This window comes from Salmo salar, chromosome ssa10, assembly GCF_905237065.1.
Source record: "Salmo salar chromosome ssa10, Ssal_v3.1, whole genome shotgun sequence".
In the NCBI taxonomy this organism is placed as follows: Eukaryota; Metazoa; Chordata; class Actinopteri; order Salmoniformes; family Salmonidae; genus Salmo; species Salmo salar.
In genome coordinates, this window is record NC_059451.1 from 26,658,189 (window position 1) to 26,676,264 (window position 18,076).

General features: G+C 45.2%; 1 protein-coding gene across 1 annotated transcript in view; it reads right to left on the reverse strand.

Annotated features, from left to right (window-relative positions):
• Positions 1-18,076, reverse strand: part of LOC106613892 (cytosolic carboxypeptidase 6) — a 402,565-nt gene that overhangs the window by 33,211 nt on the left and 351,278 nt on the right. The window contains exons 7-9 of the mRNA XM_045687571.1: positions 9,310-9,399; positions 7,217-7,331; positions 4,265-4,376 (exon numbers count right to left, since the gene is read on the reverse strand). Of these exons, the coding sequence (XP_045543527.1) occupies positions 4,265-4,376; positions 7,217-7,331; positions 9,310-9,399 (317 nt within the window). The remainder of the gene's footprint in view (positions 1-4,264; positions 4,377-7,216; positions 7,332-9,309; positions 9,400-18,076) is intronic.

The following is an 18,076-nucleotide window of genomic DNA, read 5'->3' on the forward strand; positions in this document are numbered from 1 at the left end:
CAGACTAGCTGATTCTCTTACAAAGCATTTAGCATTTGCTAACTTTTGCTCTCTGTTAACATTATTATCATATAGCTGAACATGCTAAAATGGTACTCCTACATCCAGGGCAAGTAGTGTTTATAAATGCAGAATAATTTACCTACTCCTGTACATACCATTTTCCTTCCAAATTATATATTGTCTATACACAGCACTTATTTATATTTTGAATTCTGACACATGCTCACTATAATATATCTACTCTGGATTGTTAATTGGACTCGTTCTGTCATTTCTTGGTTTCTTGTCTTGATAATTTTGTTCTGCATTTGTATTGTATTTGTGAGATATACTACTGCACTGTTGGAGCTAGTTACATAAGCATTTCGCTGCACCTGCTATGACACCTGTAAATCTGTGTACGTGACAAATAAACCTTGATTTAATTTGATAAAGTCTATAAGTATGCCTGCATGACTGGAGAGCAGAGAAATGAGTGATACAGTGCGGTCGGAGCGGTGGGTGAGACCAGGTGTGCTGCAGAGAGAGAACAGACGCGGTAGTGTTCAAGCCTGTAAGCCCCTCATTCTCTCTCTGCCACAGACTAATTGATGGACATATTTGGCCCTTTTTAACACAGAGGTGACATGTAATCAAGCTAAACGGGCACTCAGACAGCACTCTCTGGCTGTTAGCGCTTCATAAGCAGCTGCATCTGTCTGGAATAGTGCTGAGAGATTAGAGCTTTTTGAGGTCGGTTCGGTTCGAGTATCAATAAATAATCACGGTTTTCGATTTTGGTTTCTATTCTTTTTTTTTTTATACATGAAATGCATTATGAAATAATGATGTTACAATTATTTTAGAGATTTTTAATTGAAAATATTCCATTGTCTCTGTCAGGTGCACATTGGGTAGACATCAACAGAAAAATAGGAAATGACTATGAAATAATAAAATATTTCAGTTGTGTATATTACTTCGTTTTTATTTGATTACTTTATTATATAAAGTAATCATCTCATCTCTGCTCAAGCAGTAGCAGTCAGCCAGCCACGCCATACTTTACTGTCTTTAGTCATCCTATTTAGCTTGCCTGCCTAAGTATGCTGCAGAGCTGTCTGACCCAAAAATTATTTTACTAGTTATTCAAAGTAGATAAGGTATAATTTCACAAACTGTCTCTGTCCTTCTCCTAGTTGGGTTGTGTACATTCCTCTCTCGTGCGGTCATTCCAATCTGTGTGTATCTAACCTAATGTAAAGTGTATCCGTCCAGAGATCTGTATATGTCTGTATCCGTGCTTCTACACCTGCATTGCTTGCTGTTTGGGGTTTTAGGCTGGGTTTCTGTACAGCACTTTGAGATATCAGCTGATGTAAGAAGGGCTATATAAATAAATTTGATTTGATTTATATAATGACAAGATGCTAATGTCTATGCCCTAACAATGGGAGTCGTTGTCTCCAACGCTGGAAGGCAAGGCGACAAGGTTAGCTCCAAAATAAATCCATAGAAACGCATTGTGTTATTTTGGACAGATTTTGGCAAGAGTAAAACATCTCGTTTCGCCTCTTCCTCTCTGATCGTCTCTGAGCTGGAAAAAACTGGCGCAATGGATTATGGTCATTATAGTTAATTACCACTTTCTGCCCTGAACTCGGTTGAAAACTATAACTCCCTTCAACCCAGCGTCCCACATAATTATTGACTTGATTTCTCCGATTTCTCTCGTGAATGAGATGATTTCTCTCTAGAGAAACAGCGCGATGGGCTCACACAAAAAACTCACTAAATGGAATTCAAGTAATTGAACCGACGTCAGTCAAAGAGCTGGCCACAGTCACAGTCTGTTACTCCATCTACCAACCACCCAACATCTCACACACCCTGGGTCTGTTTGGTGGATCTATGCTCCCATTGTGTCACCAAAGCATCTTGAATACAAACTGCACAGACCAGAAAGACACCCCAAATGGGTTCCTCCGCGGTGTCATTTTCTTGTTTTTTGCTTGTGAGAGCCAGACAGTTCTGCCTCAAACTGGAGGAGAAGTGGTTGAGGAATTGAAAAGGGGGAGTAATGATGGAGACAAATTGCCCGCAAATCTCAGAAATGGATAAGAAATGGGCCGATGACACCAGAGGACATCTCAACAGACAGACAGAAAGATCCGTTTCCCCAAGCGCCCTGAATACAGCAGACAATGGCTCCCCACAGAAAGAAAGGAAAAGAGTGAAAGTACAGCCAGGAGGAAGAGGGGGGATTTTCAAGGTGCAATATTCATCTAATCGGCATGACCGCACCTAATACATTTGTTTCAGATAGAAAATTAATTTTCTAACATTAAAAAGGTCAGAAATGAACCATGGCAATACTGGCCCTTTTGTCATCCTTAACAAATTATCCAAAATGGCGCTGTCAGATTGCTGGGGATACGTTCACTATGATGAATGTTCTGAGTAATCAGCCAATCAAAAATAATTCTTATTTTCCTTTGATAAATGGGCTGGAAAAGCATTGCTTTAGGTGGGAGATGGGTTCATTTGTTTCTTCACTCTTCCTTTTTTTAAACAAGCACCGAGGAGCTTGGGAACAGATTATATGTTCCAATGTCCTAAAATTCAGATGGATTCAGCGCTATAATAAGGACATAAGGTGTTAGACTGCTTTGAGGTATTTTAAAAGCCAATTAAAATCTGTAATTAATGAAAATAAATCTTTGTCAATCAGGCTTATATGGATTTTTAGAGATTATCAAAAAGGAGGGATCTTTCTCGAATGAAAGACAGATTCAGTCACAGATTTTCAAAGATAAAAAACTAAACGTGTATATTACTAAAAGGGATTAAATAAATGTTGTTGCAGTCTGACTGTCACTGAGCCCTTTCCTAAAGCTAGAGAAATGGCTTTGGTTTGACATTCTTCAAGAGTCAAATGGCCGTTGACAGCTTGAAATCCTCTGTGTCTGCAACCATCTGCCAGCTAGAGGGAAGCGGACAAATAAAGAGTAACATGTTAGCCCGGCATGATCTCCTCCTGTTGTCCTCAGACCGTGGCCTTGTAACCTCATTAGTGGATGTGCACAGTGTGAGACAGCAGTGGATGGAGGGCCAGGCCCCTGGCCATAGAGCTGGCACTGGGATTGGCATCTGGGAGCCCCAAATCTGAGTGCTGTGTCTGATGTGATTAGCTGGAGAGAGGCGGCCCAGGTCTCTCCTCTGACAGAGCCAGTCGGCCACAGCCAGGCCAGGGGATGGGATGGAGAGAGTGGGGCTGATGAGATGTGGGGACATGGCCCTGCTTGGGATTGCACTGTATGGGTGAATGTAGTGCTGAGGGTGCTGGGGGGTTCAGAGACTGTGAGGTGGTGGAGAGCTTAACGAGAGTTCTCCTTCCAGCCACTGGATCAGCCAGTGGAATCATAATTACACATGTGGGCAGGCACAAAGGTTCTCTCCCTCAGACCTTGGTTCTGCACTGAGCTACATGTGCATGTTCTCTATGGGAGTTGGAGTGCATTGGAGTGAGACTGTGAGGGAAAACAATGTATGCGTGTGAGTATGACAGTGAATGCAAATGTGTGTGTGTGAGAGAGAGTGAGAGTACCTATGTGTGGTGTGTGTTTGGATGTGAGTGTGTAGTTTGCAGAAGTGTGAGGGACATGAGTGGATCACTCTGCCGTGAAGGAGCCCATCGATCAGCATGTCAGCGCTGGGGGAAAAGGTTAAGCTGAGAGCCGTGCCCCTTTGCTCAGCAGAACGCCCTGGTCTTATCAGGATTAGAAAGTGTAAGAAAGGGCAGACGATTCCCAGGACAGACTCTGACCTTCAGTAATCTAACAACCTGCGTTTCCACTTATAATTAACACGAAGGCAAAAAAACACAAGGGCTCGTTCCTCTAACAAAGAAAGTGCAAGCTGAATATAGAGTACACTACAGACACTGGCCCCTCAGTACAATCTAATGTCCCAGAGACCTACACTTTGCAGAGAGCTGCTGAGTATCAATCCTACAGCACACCTTTCTATAGTTCTCAACCACATGAGTGCATAACCTTCTGAACTAAGTCAACTGGAAATAGAGTTTAGATTCAGAACAGTGTTCAAACCTCAACTCAGGTGTTTTATATAGCTAGTATCTGTGGAATTTGAGCATATTCTTGACTCTGATACTGTGTTGCATGTTGTGTGCTGCAGGGTGAGGAATAGACAGCCCACGCAGTAACTACAGTACGAAGTGTGTAATGCAGGTGTTGGTCGCGGGTTGGAGATTGGGACTCACTGGGTCTTGACTGAGCTGGACGATGAGCTGCTTGACGGCGTGGAGGGTGGGGTGGGCCCAGGGGGACGGCTCCTGCCAGTGACGGTTAAGGTCAAAGCCCATCAGAGAACACCTTGAAATGAACACACACACACACACACACACACACACACACACACACACACAAGTTGAACATTTGCAGATACCTACAATTACTACTGATGCTGTGGCTATATGTGTTTATATCTAATCAATTAAATCAACAATCAAACTTTCCCAAGAAACACAGTTTTTTTTATTTTATATGAACAATCAATTAGCTTTAGCTTCCCTATCGGAGATCTAAGATCCAATGTATTTCACTAGAAAGTAATTCTACTGCAGTCAAAGAGCAGCTAAAGCCAGGACCTCTAGTCAGAGGTTGCAGGTTACAGATGTTTTATTGAGCCTGTCTTAACATTTAGTGTAGTTGCCTGGTTTAGGTCCCTTACTTGGGCAAGTCAGAATATTGTAGAGAGAGCTCAGTGACTTTCAACGTGGCACCGTTTATACGATGCCACCTTTCCAACAAGCCTGTTAGTCAAATGTCTGCCCTGCTAGAGCTGCCCCGGTCCACTGCAAGTGCTGTTATTGTGAAGTGGAAGCATCTAGAAGCAACAACGGCTCAGCAGCGAAGTGGTAGGCCACACAAGCACAGAGAATGGGACCGTCGAGTGCTGAAGTGCGTAATGCGTAAAAATCGTCTGTCTTCGGTTGCAACACTCACTACCGAGTTCCAAACTGCCTCTGGAAGCAACGTCAGCACAATAACTGTTTGTCGGGAGCTTCATGAAATGGGTTTCCATGGCCGAGCAGCCGCACACAAGCCTAAGATCACCATGCGCAATCCCAAGCGTCGGTTGAAGTGGTGGACTCTGGAGCAGTGGAAACGCATTCTCTGGGGTGATGAATCACGCTTCACCATCTGGCAGTCCGACGGATGAATCTGGTTTTGGCAGATGCCAGGAGACGTTACCTGTCCAAATGTATAGTGCCAACTGTAAAGTTTGTTGGTGGAGGAATAATGTTCTGGGGCTGTTTTTCATCGTTCGGGCTAGGCCCCAGAGTTCCAGTGAAGGGAAATCTCAACGCTACAGCATACAATGACATTCTAGACGATTCTGTGCTTCCAACTTTGTGGGAACAGTTTGGGGAAGGCCCTTTCCTATTTCAGCATGACAATGCCCCCGTGCACAAAGCGAGGTCCATACAGAAATGGTTTGCTGAGATCGGTGTGGAAGAACTTGACTGGCCTGCACAGAGTCCTGACCTCAACCCCATCGAACACCTTTGGGATGAATTGGAGCGCCGACTGCGAGCCAGGCCTAATCGCCCAACATCAGTCCCGGACCTCACTAATGCTCTTTTGGCTGAATGGAAGCAAGTCCCCGCAGCAATGTTCCAACATCTAGTGGAAAGCCTTCCCATAAGAGTAGAGGCTGTTATGACAGCAAAGGGGGGACTAACGCCATTGCAATGCCTATGATTTTGGAATGAGATGTTCGATGAGCTGGTGTCCACATATTTTTGGTCATGTATATGTTTACTATACATCTTTATCTTATCTGACTTGCCACAACTGAAGTTCCTTCTGGAAAAATAAAGTAATTCTGGTCTATTCTAGAGTGGCTGTGGAAGGAAGGACGCTGGGCTATTGAGCTGCTGCTGCTCAGTATCCATGACTTTCACGGGGGCCTGTGTCTGTGTGTCAATGCCAATGTGCAAGCAGGCATGCCTGAAATACTAATGTGTGGTCAGCACTGATTGATTCTGATCCCTGCATGCATCTGTTCGATCGCCCTCCAGATGCAGTGTGCTGCTGAGCCCACAGAAAGGCCAATCAGGCCTCACTGGGAGGGGCAGAGAGAGACACTCTTATTCACTTCTTATTAATATGGAGCTTATCACCATTCAGCCAGGCCGACCGCATCATTTTCCAGAGTTGATGAAAATAACCTTTTAAGGGTCAACAATCAGCAACAAGATGTTTTTAACCCCTGTCATCATCAGAGCAGATGTGATTTACCATTGACAGACTGGGTGCAGTGTGGGGGAGCGACCACTAGATGGCAGCCACAAACACTTTTATTGGCAGCACCAGAGTCTCAGCACATTTGTATTCCTCATGTCCAACCCATTAAGTAAAAGGCAATTATGGAGAGGGAGGTGGAAATGATGCCCATGGAGCCTGTGCCTCAGTGCTAAACAGAGGCTGGAACGTATGGCCTAAGAAACAGCAGCACTACAACTAAACCCTGTGAAAACACACTCAGCAGAGTGTATGAGACACTGCAGGGCAGGAACAAGCAAGATGGCACAGGCAAGATGTGTCTTACACAAGAAATAGGTATAGAAAGGAATACAAATATGTAGATGAGTAAGGGGAGAGTGGATGTGGGTTTATATGTCTGTGACACAAGTACTCTAACACATCCCCCACTGGTAAATGTGTGTGTGTCTGGCTTTACACACACGATTTGACTGACAACAAGCACTGGAGAATAAGAGGGGGAATTGACTACTGCAGCTATTACATTGATCTGAACTGTCAACAGAGGAGAAAAGAGATAGCAAAATCGGAAAGCCAGCAGGTCATATTCCAGAGATGGCGCGGTAGCCCATCCAGATATACCCACACATGGCCTTTGGTTTAATTCATATCTGTAACAGCAGCATCTAGCGGGCCATAAATCCTCTGGTAGGAGACCTAAACAGTGGGCATTACCAAACACATCATCTCTCCTTAGCACTAGCAACGTGATGCAGCCTAGTCAGATATCTCTATCAGAATCCATCAAATGTACAACTTTTCAGAGGTAGACCTCAAGCAACATGATGGAAATTACTACAGCAGTAAATGTCATAAAACAACTGAACAGCTATTTTAATCCATGAAGAAACAGGTGATTTTTTTATATTGATAGTAGAGCTTACCTGTAGTTGCCTAAGTAGACGCCGTCAGGGTTGAGCATGGGTACAATCTTAAAGATCACATGGTCACGCAAGGTTTGGGCCACAGGGTGCTGGCTGACTAGGAAGTCAATCACTCCTAAACACAATAAAACATGGAGATACACAAGAGAGACTATCAGGGTTATTTCACTCTATGACTGGAAAGCATCATGCTCAAAGCTATTCTCTCTCACTCACACCCAGAAGCAAGCATGGACAACCACGCACGCACACACACACTAGCGGTTCTGGGGGGGGGCAGTGCCCCTGTGACAACAATTTTGGACCCCTTGTGGCCTCCCTAAATGTGGAGTATGAAATAATTTTTACATAACAATTTTTTTTTTCTTTTTTTACATCCGTTATTAGACAGTGGCAACGATGATGATTATGAACATGGTCTTTTGCCTGCTAATGCCTGCAATGCAGTGAAGAAAACGATATGACAACAATAACGTCTAATGTAACTGGCCCCTCTAACAGTACAACTGGCCACAGCTTGCCCCCCCCCCCCCAGTTGAAATGGTCTAGAACCGCCACTGCACACACACCCGCACAAACTCCCAGTAAAATGGACTTTAAAAGAAAACTCAAGGCCCAGTTAATTGAGTTTTGAGTAACAAAAAGAAAAGGGCAAAAAGAGGGCATTATATAAATCTGAGGGGAAATCTGAGACATCCGTCCACAATCGATAGAAATGGAATGGAGCTGATAGTGGGATAAAAACAGACAGCCTAATTAGCCCACAGGGCCTCAGCCACTGAGTGAGGGAGATAATGCTATCTGCCAAAGATGAGACACAGAGACCGCGAGAGTGAGAGAGTTGGAAAGAGAGAGACAGAGAGAGATAGATACATACCGGCTACTGAAAGCCATCCACAGCCATAGACTGAAGCAGGATAATTGACAGGTAAATAAGAAGCAAAGAGGGCCGACAGCAAGCCTGTAGCCCTCCCTCCCCATCCCACTACAGCCGCCCGCCCCACTCTGTCCTGCTCGTTACCATTAATGGAGGCATAACAAGCTCTCTAATTGAGTCAATGTGGCAGGCAGGAGGAGAGATGGAGCGTGGGACACAGGTACAGGCCACAGAGTGTGCCATCTAATTACTCGGACTTCCTGAGATTACTTCATGCACATCTGCGTGTCGGAGCTGGGGCTGGTCCTTTGTGGAGCTTAAAGTCACATTGAGCTACATGGGCTGTCTGCTCTCAGGGCTCTGGGGTGACCAAACACTACTCCACAGACTGGGAGCTTTGAACGGTTTCCTATGCTGTATTGTCAATGGAAAAGTAAAGAAGATCCAAGGACAAGCTTTAGCTTCAACTTAAACTATGATATTAGCTCAAACTGTAAAGACCAGCTAACCCCAGACTTCAACCCTAACCCTGACCCTTGGCCTAATCCTATCCCTTGTCCCCAAATCCCAAGCTACAAACAGGCTAGCACTCTTAGAAAAAAGGGTTCTTCGGCTATCCCCATAGGAGAACCCTTTTTGGTTCCAGGTAGAACCACTTTTGGTTCCAGGTAGAACCCTTCAGGGTTCCATGTAGAATCATCTATTGAAATGGTTCTACATGGAACTCAAAAAGGTTCTACCTGAAGCCAAAAATGGTTCTTCAAAGAGTTCTCTTATGGGGCCAGCCAAAGAACCCTTTTAGGTTCTAGATGGCACCTCTTGTTCTAAGAAGGTAGCCTTGTGTCCATGCTTTATGTAAAACCTCTTCAACCGTCATCTCATTAAATGTAACTCACTCTTTCTTCACAGTTCAGATGTCCTGGATTTTGAGGAGAGAAACTCTCCAGGAGTTCAGTTACTTGTCGACAAAACAAGAGGCTCTTCAGGTGAGAGCTAATCTTAATAACAGCCTGACAAATGCCAGACATGTTAAGAGAGGTATGAGTGGAAGACAAGGCTCTTTTTGAATAATCTGCTCCTTTGCCACTTTTTCCCCTGTAATTCTATGAGAATTTGATAAACTGCTGGTGAGATGCTCCACCTGGGCTGTGTGTCCGTGTGCGCACATGTGTATTAGGGATGTGTATAGAGCACCAGGTTGGAGACAGAGACCTACCTTGGCAGATGAAGGATGCAGGCGACTCCCCAGGGTGTACACGGGCTGTGAGGACAACTAGCTTCTTCACCTTCTCTGGATTCTGTTGAGCTGTTGATGAAACACACACAGGTTAGATGCATGCATATTCGGACAACAGGGCAGCACGGGGGCACCCTGCTGTCAGAATGAATTGGTCACTAAACACACTTCACAAGTATGTGCTGTAAATTAGCATTCAGCCGAGGGATAATCACCCAGAAAACAGGATAAAGTGGATAAAACATTCAGTGACTACTACGCACTGGTGTAATAAGGAGCATACAGTATATATATTTATCATTGTTAAAAAGGGACATTGTGGCCCATTGGAAATGATGTGACGTGTGTGCTCGTGAGGCTCCTCTAACCCATGTGGGAAAGGACAGGCTCTTTGTAATGCAGCAAATTCAATTCCATGTGCAGTTTTCCCCACTAAAGATGCTACAATGACCTCCAGATCCATTTAGAGATATTCTGCTGGAGGTATGTTTTCACAATCTACATGATGTCCATGATAGACTGCCCAGCTTAATGCACCATAAATCAAATCTGCCTGCTATTTTCTCTCTGTGAAAGGACCAGGCTGTATGGGAAATTAGGAAGAATTGCATTCAGGCTAATAAAATCGTCTGGATGAATACCGGTGCTGCTGGACAAAAAGCTCTTTTAAAATGCTGATCTGCCTCCACCTGCTGCGAGTCACGCTCATTTCTATTCCTGCCTGCTCTGTTCTGTTCTGTTCTGCGTGGGGGACGGGGAGACAGGGGGCTCTGGCACAGCAGCAGCCTTTGTTCATGTAACACAATGTTCCCCTCGTTATCAACTACATGATGGGCTGTCCAAACACCAGGCCCTGCCTCTCATTTCCAAAGAGAGCAGGCAAGTTTCATTACCATCAACATGGTTACCTGCTGAATGGAGCGCTGGTATTCACCAGAAACACAGAAAAAGTCCCCCTATATCCCTGGATCTGTTCTGCCTTCACAATGGACCCCTCTACCTCACTACGTAGTTACACACCATACTTTACCACATACAGGTCAAGCCTGTCTTCACTTGCTTTGTCTCTTATTCAATATAGATGATTACATTCCATATAGCAGATTATATTTAAGTAGATTATGATAAATGTATATATCCCAGTGGTCACAAAGAGGAATGCATGAGTTTTGAATCTTCAGGGCATCCATTGGATGAATAAATCAAATCAGTTTATTTGTCACGTGCGCTGAATACAACAGGTGTAGACCTTACAGTGAAATGCTTACTTACAGGCTCTAACCAATAGTGCAAAAAAGGTATTTGGTGAATAATAGGTAGGTAAAGAAAAAAACAACAGTAAAAAGACAGGCTATATACAGTAGCGAGGCTATAAAAGTAGTGAGGGCTACATAGAGAGACGCCAAGCACAATGGAGGAGAGGATGGATTGACACCTTGGCTGGTATGGAGGAGGGGGTATCACTGGTACCCAGGTCAACCCACAAAAACGTCCCCCTCACTCTCAGCCCCGCACATGAATCATTAAATAAGCGCATGGATTATTCAGCACACTCTTTGAATTATATATACATATATCACGGTCTGTAAAAACAAGCATGACCTAATACATTATGGCTCTTGCTTTGGTCTCCATAGAACAGCCCCAGACCTGGGGAGATTTGAGGGTCCTGGGGGTGATAAGAGGGGACTGTGGCTAATGTGAGGGTTGTGAGATGCTGGAGGGTTGTGAGAGGCTGGAGGGTTGTGAGAGGCTGGAGGGTTGTGAGATGCTGGAGGGTTGTGAGATGCTGGAGGGTTGTGAGAGGCTGGAGGGTTGTGAGAGGCTGGAGGGTTGTGAGATGCTGGAGGGTTGTGAGATGCTGGAGGGTTGTGAGAGGCTGGAGGGTTGTGAGATGCTGGAGGGTTGTGCAACTTTAGCCTGAGAGCAGGTATCAGAGAGCCACTCAGTGATAATAGACGTTACTCTGCAGCTTGACCACAAATGATCACTATGTTTGGAAAAATGGTCTTAAGAAGTTTATAACCACTGCTGAGAGGAAGCCAGACATGTTAGCAGAACTCCACATGAGCCTTATTGTGTTGATCGCTACTGTTTGTCAGGGCCAAATACCATTTTGCCCAATAGAAGCAAACTGTACCAATGCACTTCAGCAAAGCTTGAAAACTCTCAAATGATTGTCACAGAACACAGGTCAGGCAGCCATCGGCGGTCGACATTTCTCCACATGTTTAGTGTTGCTAATGGCTGAAAGTAATTGTGTGCCTTATTTCTATGTACACAAACTTAATATCCTATTGATCCCCCTAAGCTTCTCCTGAGCAGAGAAAATGCTGATTGGAAATGGGCTGCGTACCTTTTCCTGTCTTTAATTCCAATTACGATTCTAAGGGCTTTGGAAATCATGGGTTGCTGGTGTGAGGGTGTGTGTGTAAACATAAAGTATTATTCTGTTTTTAAAGGAGAAGAAAAAAAGATAGTTCCCTCGCTTTCTCTCTTTGCCCTTCACAGAGACAAATGACTTTGCCATTCAGGAGTCTCGGCAGAGCCGCCGGGGCATTGGTTGTAAATGTGAGTGCTCACCAGGCCCAGCGCTCACTTGGGTGTGAAATTCCATCAGTTATAAATTCCACCTTGGCCTCGACCCGACGCGACATGGCTCCTGATGCACAACAATGGAGCAGTGCCCACATAGTGCCGTGGGCGAGCACAGGGAGCGCTTCATTCAGAGAGGACTTACGGAGTAAACGTAGCATGCACACAAAGCCCCTTCACATTAAAACCAACAACCTTGAAATAACAGCCACCTCACAACAGAAATCTGTGTGGGATTCAAAAATAATGCTCTTGTACATATATGTTTTATGCTAATTTGCCATTGCGCTTCATCAGTGCAATTTCCACCAGGCTTGTAGCTTAGAGAAGATCTAGCGTTTATCTTAGTGCAGTGTATAGGGAGTGCCTAGGATCCCTGCTGCCTCCTCAGCCAACGCACTCCCCTGCCTGCAGCTCTCTGTCTATCTGCCTGCATGCCTCTGCCTCTGCCCAGCCGAGCGTTCAGCCAAACAGCACCACAGGTTCCCAGCCCCTGAGCACAGCACACAGCTGCAGTGGCACATGCTGACCAGCAGGTGCCGCTAAAGATCAGCAGGGGGCGCTGTAATCCCCACACATCCGGATACATGGAAACAGAAGGAGGGAGTGAAATACAACATTTTAAAACAATACAAATATGCTGTAGAGGCAAATTCTCCTGCAGCATCATTGAGTTATTTGCTCACTTTATTTTGGTTAAGCATTGGAAAGACAGTCTGATGCATGTGTGTGTGATGTATGCTATCCAGGCTTATACACTGACATATGATATTGCAACACTCAAGATACAGGATAAGGAATCAAAATAAAGCAACCACAGATGGCCGAGTCAATGAGTCAAACTACACATTGTTAAACAGATACACTCAGTGCTGTCAGTTAGCCTTGAAAAACATGAATTTCCATTTCTTGTTTAAGTTGAAAAGCAGATATTTTGTTATGGATATCTAGTCTTTACCAATGGCTCTGCCCCCTCTCCTTAGTGCCATATAAGCAGAGTGGAGTGGTGATAAGAGGAGAGCTTTGAGAGTTTCTTACTGAGCAGGTCTCCATGTAATGAACCGCTTAACACTACCATCATCACAGACCTCAATGGGCCTGTCACAGCACTGCAGATAAGGAGGGGACTTACATTAGGAAAGTCACAAGAGTCAGGGAGGAAAAAGTATAAGTGAGTGTAAGAGGGAGACTGTGTGTGTGTGTGTGTGTGTGTGTGTGTGTGAGAGAGAGAGAGAACTAAAGGTAGCGAAAGAGGGAGCAAGAGAGAGAAATAGAGGGAGAAAAATGTCTGCCCACACCTTAGCAACAAACTGCTCCCTCAGCATATTTCTCACCTGAGAAAGTCACATACGCCACATTACCGCTCAGAGCTTGACAACATTTTAAGATGTCATATTACGATCAGGTCTGATAAATATGTAAATTGCATCAAAGAAGAAAAGTGTCTTTGACAAACATCCTAAATCTAATGAAATTTGAAAGTCACTCTGAATGTGCAGTTCAGCGTTTTTGCCATGACAGTCTCACCACTTCTAATTCAGACAGATAAGACTTGGAAAGGCTTCTGACATAATACAATTAACTGAGGTCGTTGTTTTCTTGAGCTGGATTCATGGGATATCACATTCTGCAGAGTACAGTTTTTTATTGGATACTACTGGCATTATTTAGTATTCATGTATTAATATGTCTGTTACGGCTACCGAGTGGCACAGCGGTCTAAGGCACTGCATATCAGTGCTAGATGCGTCACTACAGACACACACCCTTGTTCAAATCCAGGCTATATCACAACTGGCCATGATTGGGAGTCCCATAGGGCGGTGCACAATTGGCCCAGCGTCGTCCAGGTTTGGCCGGGGTAGGCCGTCATTGTAAATAAGAATTTGTTCTTAACTGACTTGCCTAGTTAAATAAAAGAAAAAACTCATTGAGATGATGCATGTTTCTTACATAGTTGTTTATTAACTCAAGTACTGTAATTTATGGTTTACGTAAAACACAGAGACTATTCAAACCAGTGAGTAGAACAGTTGACTGAGTTGTATGGGACTGTGAGAGGGTGAAATGATGCTACAGTCACACACTGGTCCTGAATTGTCTCTGTGAGGAGAGACCAGTGCTGCCTCCCACTGTCCGAAGACTTTATTAACCCAGCCTCTGGCCCTACCAAGGCCCTACTCCCTATGAATGCACTGGAATAAATTAGCTTCACTTTGCGTGGAAGTGGAAGCACGACGTACAGTAGCAGGGTCAATCACGGATTAAAGAAGGAAACCAGCCGCGTCGTGGACACTGACGTATTGCTGAACAGGCTGAACACCTTCTTCGCTCGCTTTGAAGATAATACAGTGCCACGAACGTGGCCCGCTATTATGGACTGTGGGCTCTCCTTCTCCATGGCCGACGTGATTAAGACATTGAAGCGTGTTAACCCTCACAAGCATGCACAGACCAGCTGGCTGGTGTGTTTACAGATATATTCCATCTCTCCCTATCCCAGCCTGTTGTCCCCACATGCTTCAAGATGGCCACCATTGTCCCTGTACCTAAGAAAGAAAAGAAAATTTAACTAAATGACTATCGCCCCGTAGCACTCACCTCTGTCATCATGAAGTGCTTTGAGAGACTAGTCTAGGATCATAACACCTCCACCTTGCCTGTCACCCTAGACCCACTTCAATTTGCTTACCGACCCAATAGATCCACAGACGATGCAATCGCCACCACACTGCACACTGCCCTGACCCATCTGGACGAGAGGCATACCTATGTAAGAATGATGTTCATTGACTACAGCTCAGCATTCAACACCATAGTACCCTCCAAGTTCATCATCCAAGCTGGAGACCCTGGGTCTGAACCCCGCCCTGTGCAACTGGGTCCTGGACTTCCTGACGGGTCGCCCCCAGGTGGTGAAGGTAGGAAACAACGCCTCTTCGCTGATCCTCAACACTGGGGCTCCACAAGGGTGTGTGCTCAGCACCCTTGTACTCCCTGTTTACCCATGACTGTGTAGCCAAGCACACCTCCAACTCGATCATCAAGTTTGCAGACGACACAACAGTAGTAGACTTGATTACCAACAACGATGAAACAGCCTACAGGGAGGAGGCGAGGGCTCTGGGAGTGTGGTGCCAGGAAAAACCTCAAATTCAACAAAACTAAAGAGATGATTGTGGACTTAAGGAAACAGTAGAGGGAGCACTCCCCTATCCACATCGATGGGACCATAGTGGAGAAGGTGGAAAGCTTCAAGTTCCTCGGCGTACACATCACTGACAAACTGAAATGGTCCAGCCACACAGACAGTGTGGCGAAAATGGCGCAACAGCGCCTCTTCAACCTCAGAAGGCTAAAAAAATGTGTCTTAACACCTAAACCCCTCAAACTTTTACAGATGCACAATTGAGAGCATCCTGTGGGGCTGTTTCACCACCTGGTACAGCAACTGCACCACCTACAACCGCAAGGCTCTCCAGAGGGTGGTGCGGTCTGCCCAACGCATTACCTGGGGCAAACTTCCCGCCCTCCTGGACACCTACAGCACCCGAAGCCATAGGAAGGCCAAAAAGATCATCAAGGACATCAACCAGCCGAGCCACTGTCTGTTCACCCCGCTATCATCCAGAAGGCGAGGTCAGTGCAGGCGCAAAAAAGCTGAAAAACATCTATCTCAAGGCCATCAGACTGTTAAACAGCCATCACTGACACAGAGAGGCTGCTTCCTACATACAGACTCGAAATCATTGGCCACTTTAATAAATGGATCACTAGTCACTTTAATAATGTTTACATATCTTGCATTACTCATCTCATATGTATAAACTGCACTTCACACTATTCTATGGTATCTTAGTCACTTTCAAATTGTGTTTACATATTGCATATACTGTATTGTATTCTATACTACACCACTGACTGTTAAACAGCCAGCTCCACCACATCAGAGGCTGCTGCCTATAGACACAGATTAGGAATCAATGGCCACTTTAAAGAAATGAAACACTAGCCACTTTAAGAATGTCTCCGTATCTTGCATTACTCATCTCATATGTGTAAACTGTACTCTATACAATTCTACGGTATCTTAGTCACTTTAATTGTGTGTAAATATTGTGTCATCCATCTCATATGTATATACTGTGTTCTATACTATGCTACTGTATCTTAGTCCAATGCCGCTCTGACATATATGTATATACACTGCTCAAAAAAATAAAGGGAACACTAAAATAACACATCCTAGATCTGAATGAATGAAATCATCTTATTAAATACTTTTTTCTTTACATAGTTGAATGTGCTGACAACAAAATCACACAAAAATAATCAATGGAAATCCAATTTATCAACCCATGGAGGTCTGGATTTGGAGTCACACTCAAAATTAAAGTGGAAAACCACACTACAGGCTGATCCAACTTTGATGTAATGTCCTTAAAACAAGTCAGAATGAGGCTCAGTAGTGTGTGTGGCCTCCACGTGCCTGTATGACCTCCCTACAACGCCTGGGCATGCTCCTGATGAGGTGGCGGATGGTCTCCTGAGGGATCTCCTCCCAGACCTGGACTAAAGCATCCGCCAACTCCTGGACTGTCTGTGGTGCAACGTGGCGTTGGTGGATGGAGCGAGACATGATGTCCCAGATGTGCTCAATTGGATTCAGGTCTGGGGAACAGGCGGGCCAGTCCATAGCATCAATGCCTTCCTCTTGCAGGAACTGCTGACACACTACAGCCACATGAGGTCTGGCATTGTCTTGCATTAGGAGGAACCCAGGGCCAACCGCACCAGCATATGGTCTCACAAGGGGTCTGAGGATCTCATCTCTACCTCTGGTGAGCACATGGAGGGCTGTGTGGCCCCCCAAAGAAATGCCACCCCACACCATGACTGACCCACCGCCAAACCGGTCATGCTGGAGGATGTTGCAGGCAGCAGAACGTTCTCCACGGCGTCTCCAGACTGTCACGTCTGTCACATGTGCTCAGTGTGAACCTGCTTTCATCTGTGAAGAGCACAGGGCGCCAGTGGCGAATTTGCCAATCTTGGTGTTCTCTGGCAAATGCCAAACGTCCTGCACGGTGTTGGGCTGTAAGCACATCCCCCACCTGTGGACGTCGGGCCCTCATACCACCCTCATGGAGTCTGTTTCTGACCGTTTGAGCAGACACATGCACATTTGTGGCCTGCTGGAGGTCATTTTGCAGGGCTCTGGCAGTGCTCCTCCTGCTCCTCCTTGCACAAAGGCGGAGGTAGCGGTCCTGCTGCTGGGTTGTTGCCCTCCTACGGCCTCCTCCACGTCTCCTGATGTACTGGCCTGTCTCCTGGTAGCGCCTCCATGCTCTGGACACTACGCTGACAGACACAGCAAACCTTCTTGCCACAGCTCGCATTGATGTGCCATCCTGGATGAGCTGCACTACCTGAGCCACTTGTGTGGGTTGTAGACTCCATCTCATGCTACCACTAGAGTGAAAGCACCGCCAGCATTCAAAAGTGACCAAAACATCAGCCAGGAAGCATAGGAACTGAGAAGTGGTCTGTGGTCCCCACCTGCAGAACCACTCCTTTATTGGGGGTGTCTTGCTAATTGCCTATAATTTCCACCTGTTGTCTATTCCATTTGCACAACAGCATGTGAAATTTATTGTCAATCAGTGTTGCTTCCTAAGTGGACAGTTTGATTTCACAGAAGTGTGATTGACTTGGAGTTACATTGTGTTGTTTAAGTGTTCCCTTTATTTTTTTGAGCAGTATATATTCTTAATCCATTCCTTACTTAGATTTATGTGTTTTTGGGGTAAATGTTGTGAAAATGTTAGATATTACTGCACTGTCGGAGCTAGAAGCACAAGCATTTCGCTACACCCACAATAACATCTGCTAAACACGTGTATGTGACCAATAAAATGTGATTTGAAAAAAAAAGATATATAATAATATTCACTCACGTTAAATGTATACAGGCCCTTGGAATAAGATGCAGACGGTTGATCTGCTCAGTCGATTGAGCCCGAACAACCATCAGAGCCCCCCTCTCTGCCCCCCCTGCCACCCTCTGCTCCTCAAGGACAGGCAGAGAGAGAGAAGAAGAGAGAAGGCTTTAAAAGCAATAGAACTTTATGGCACTGTTTTCTTCCTCCTG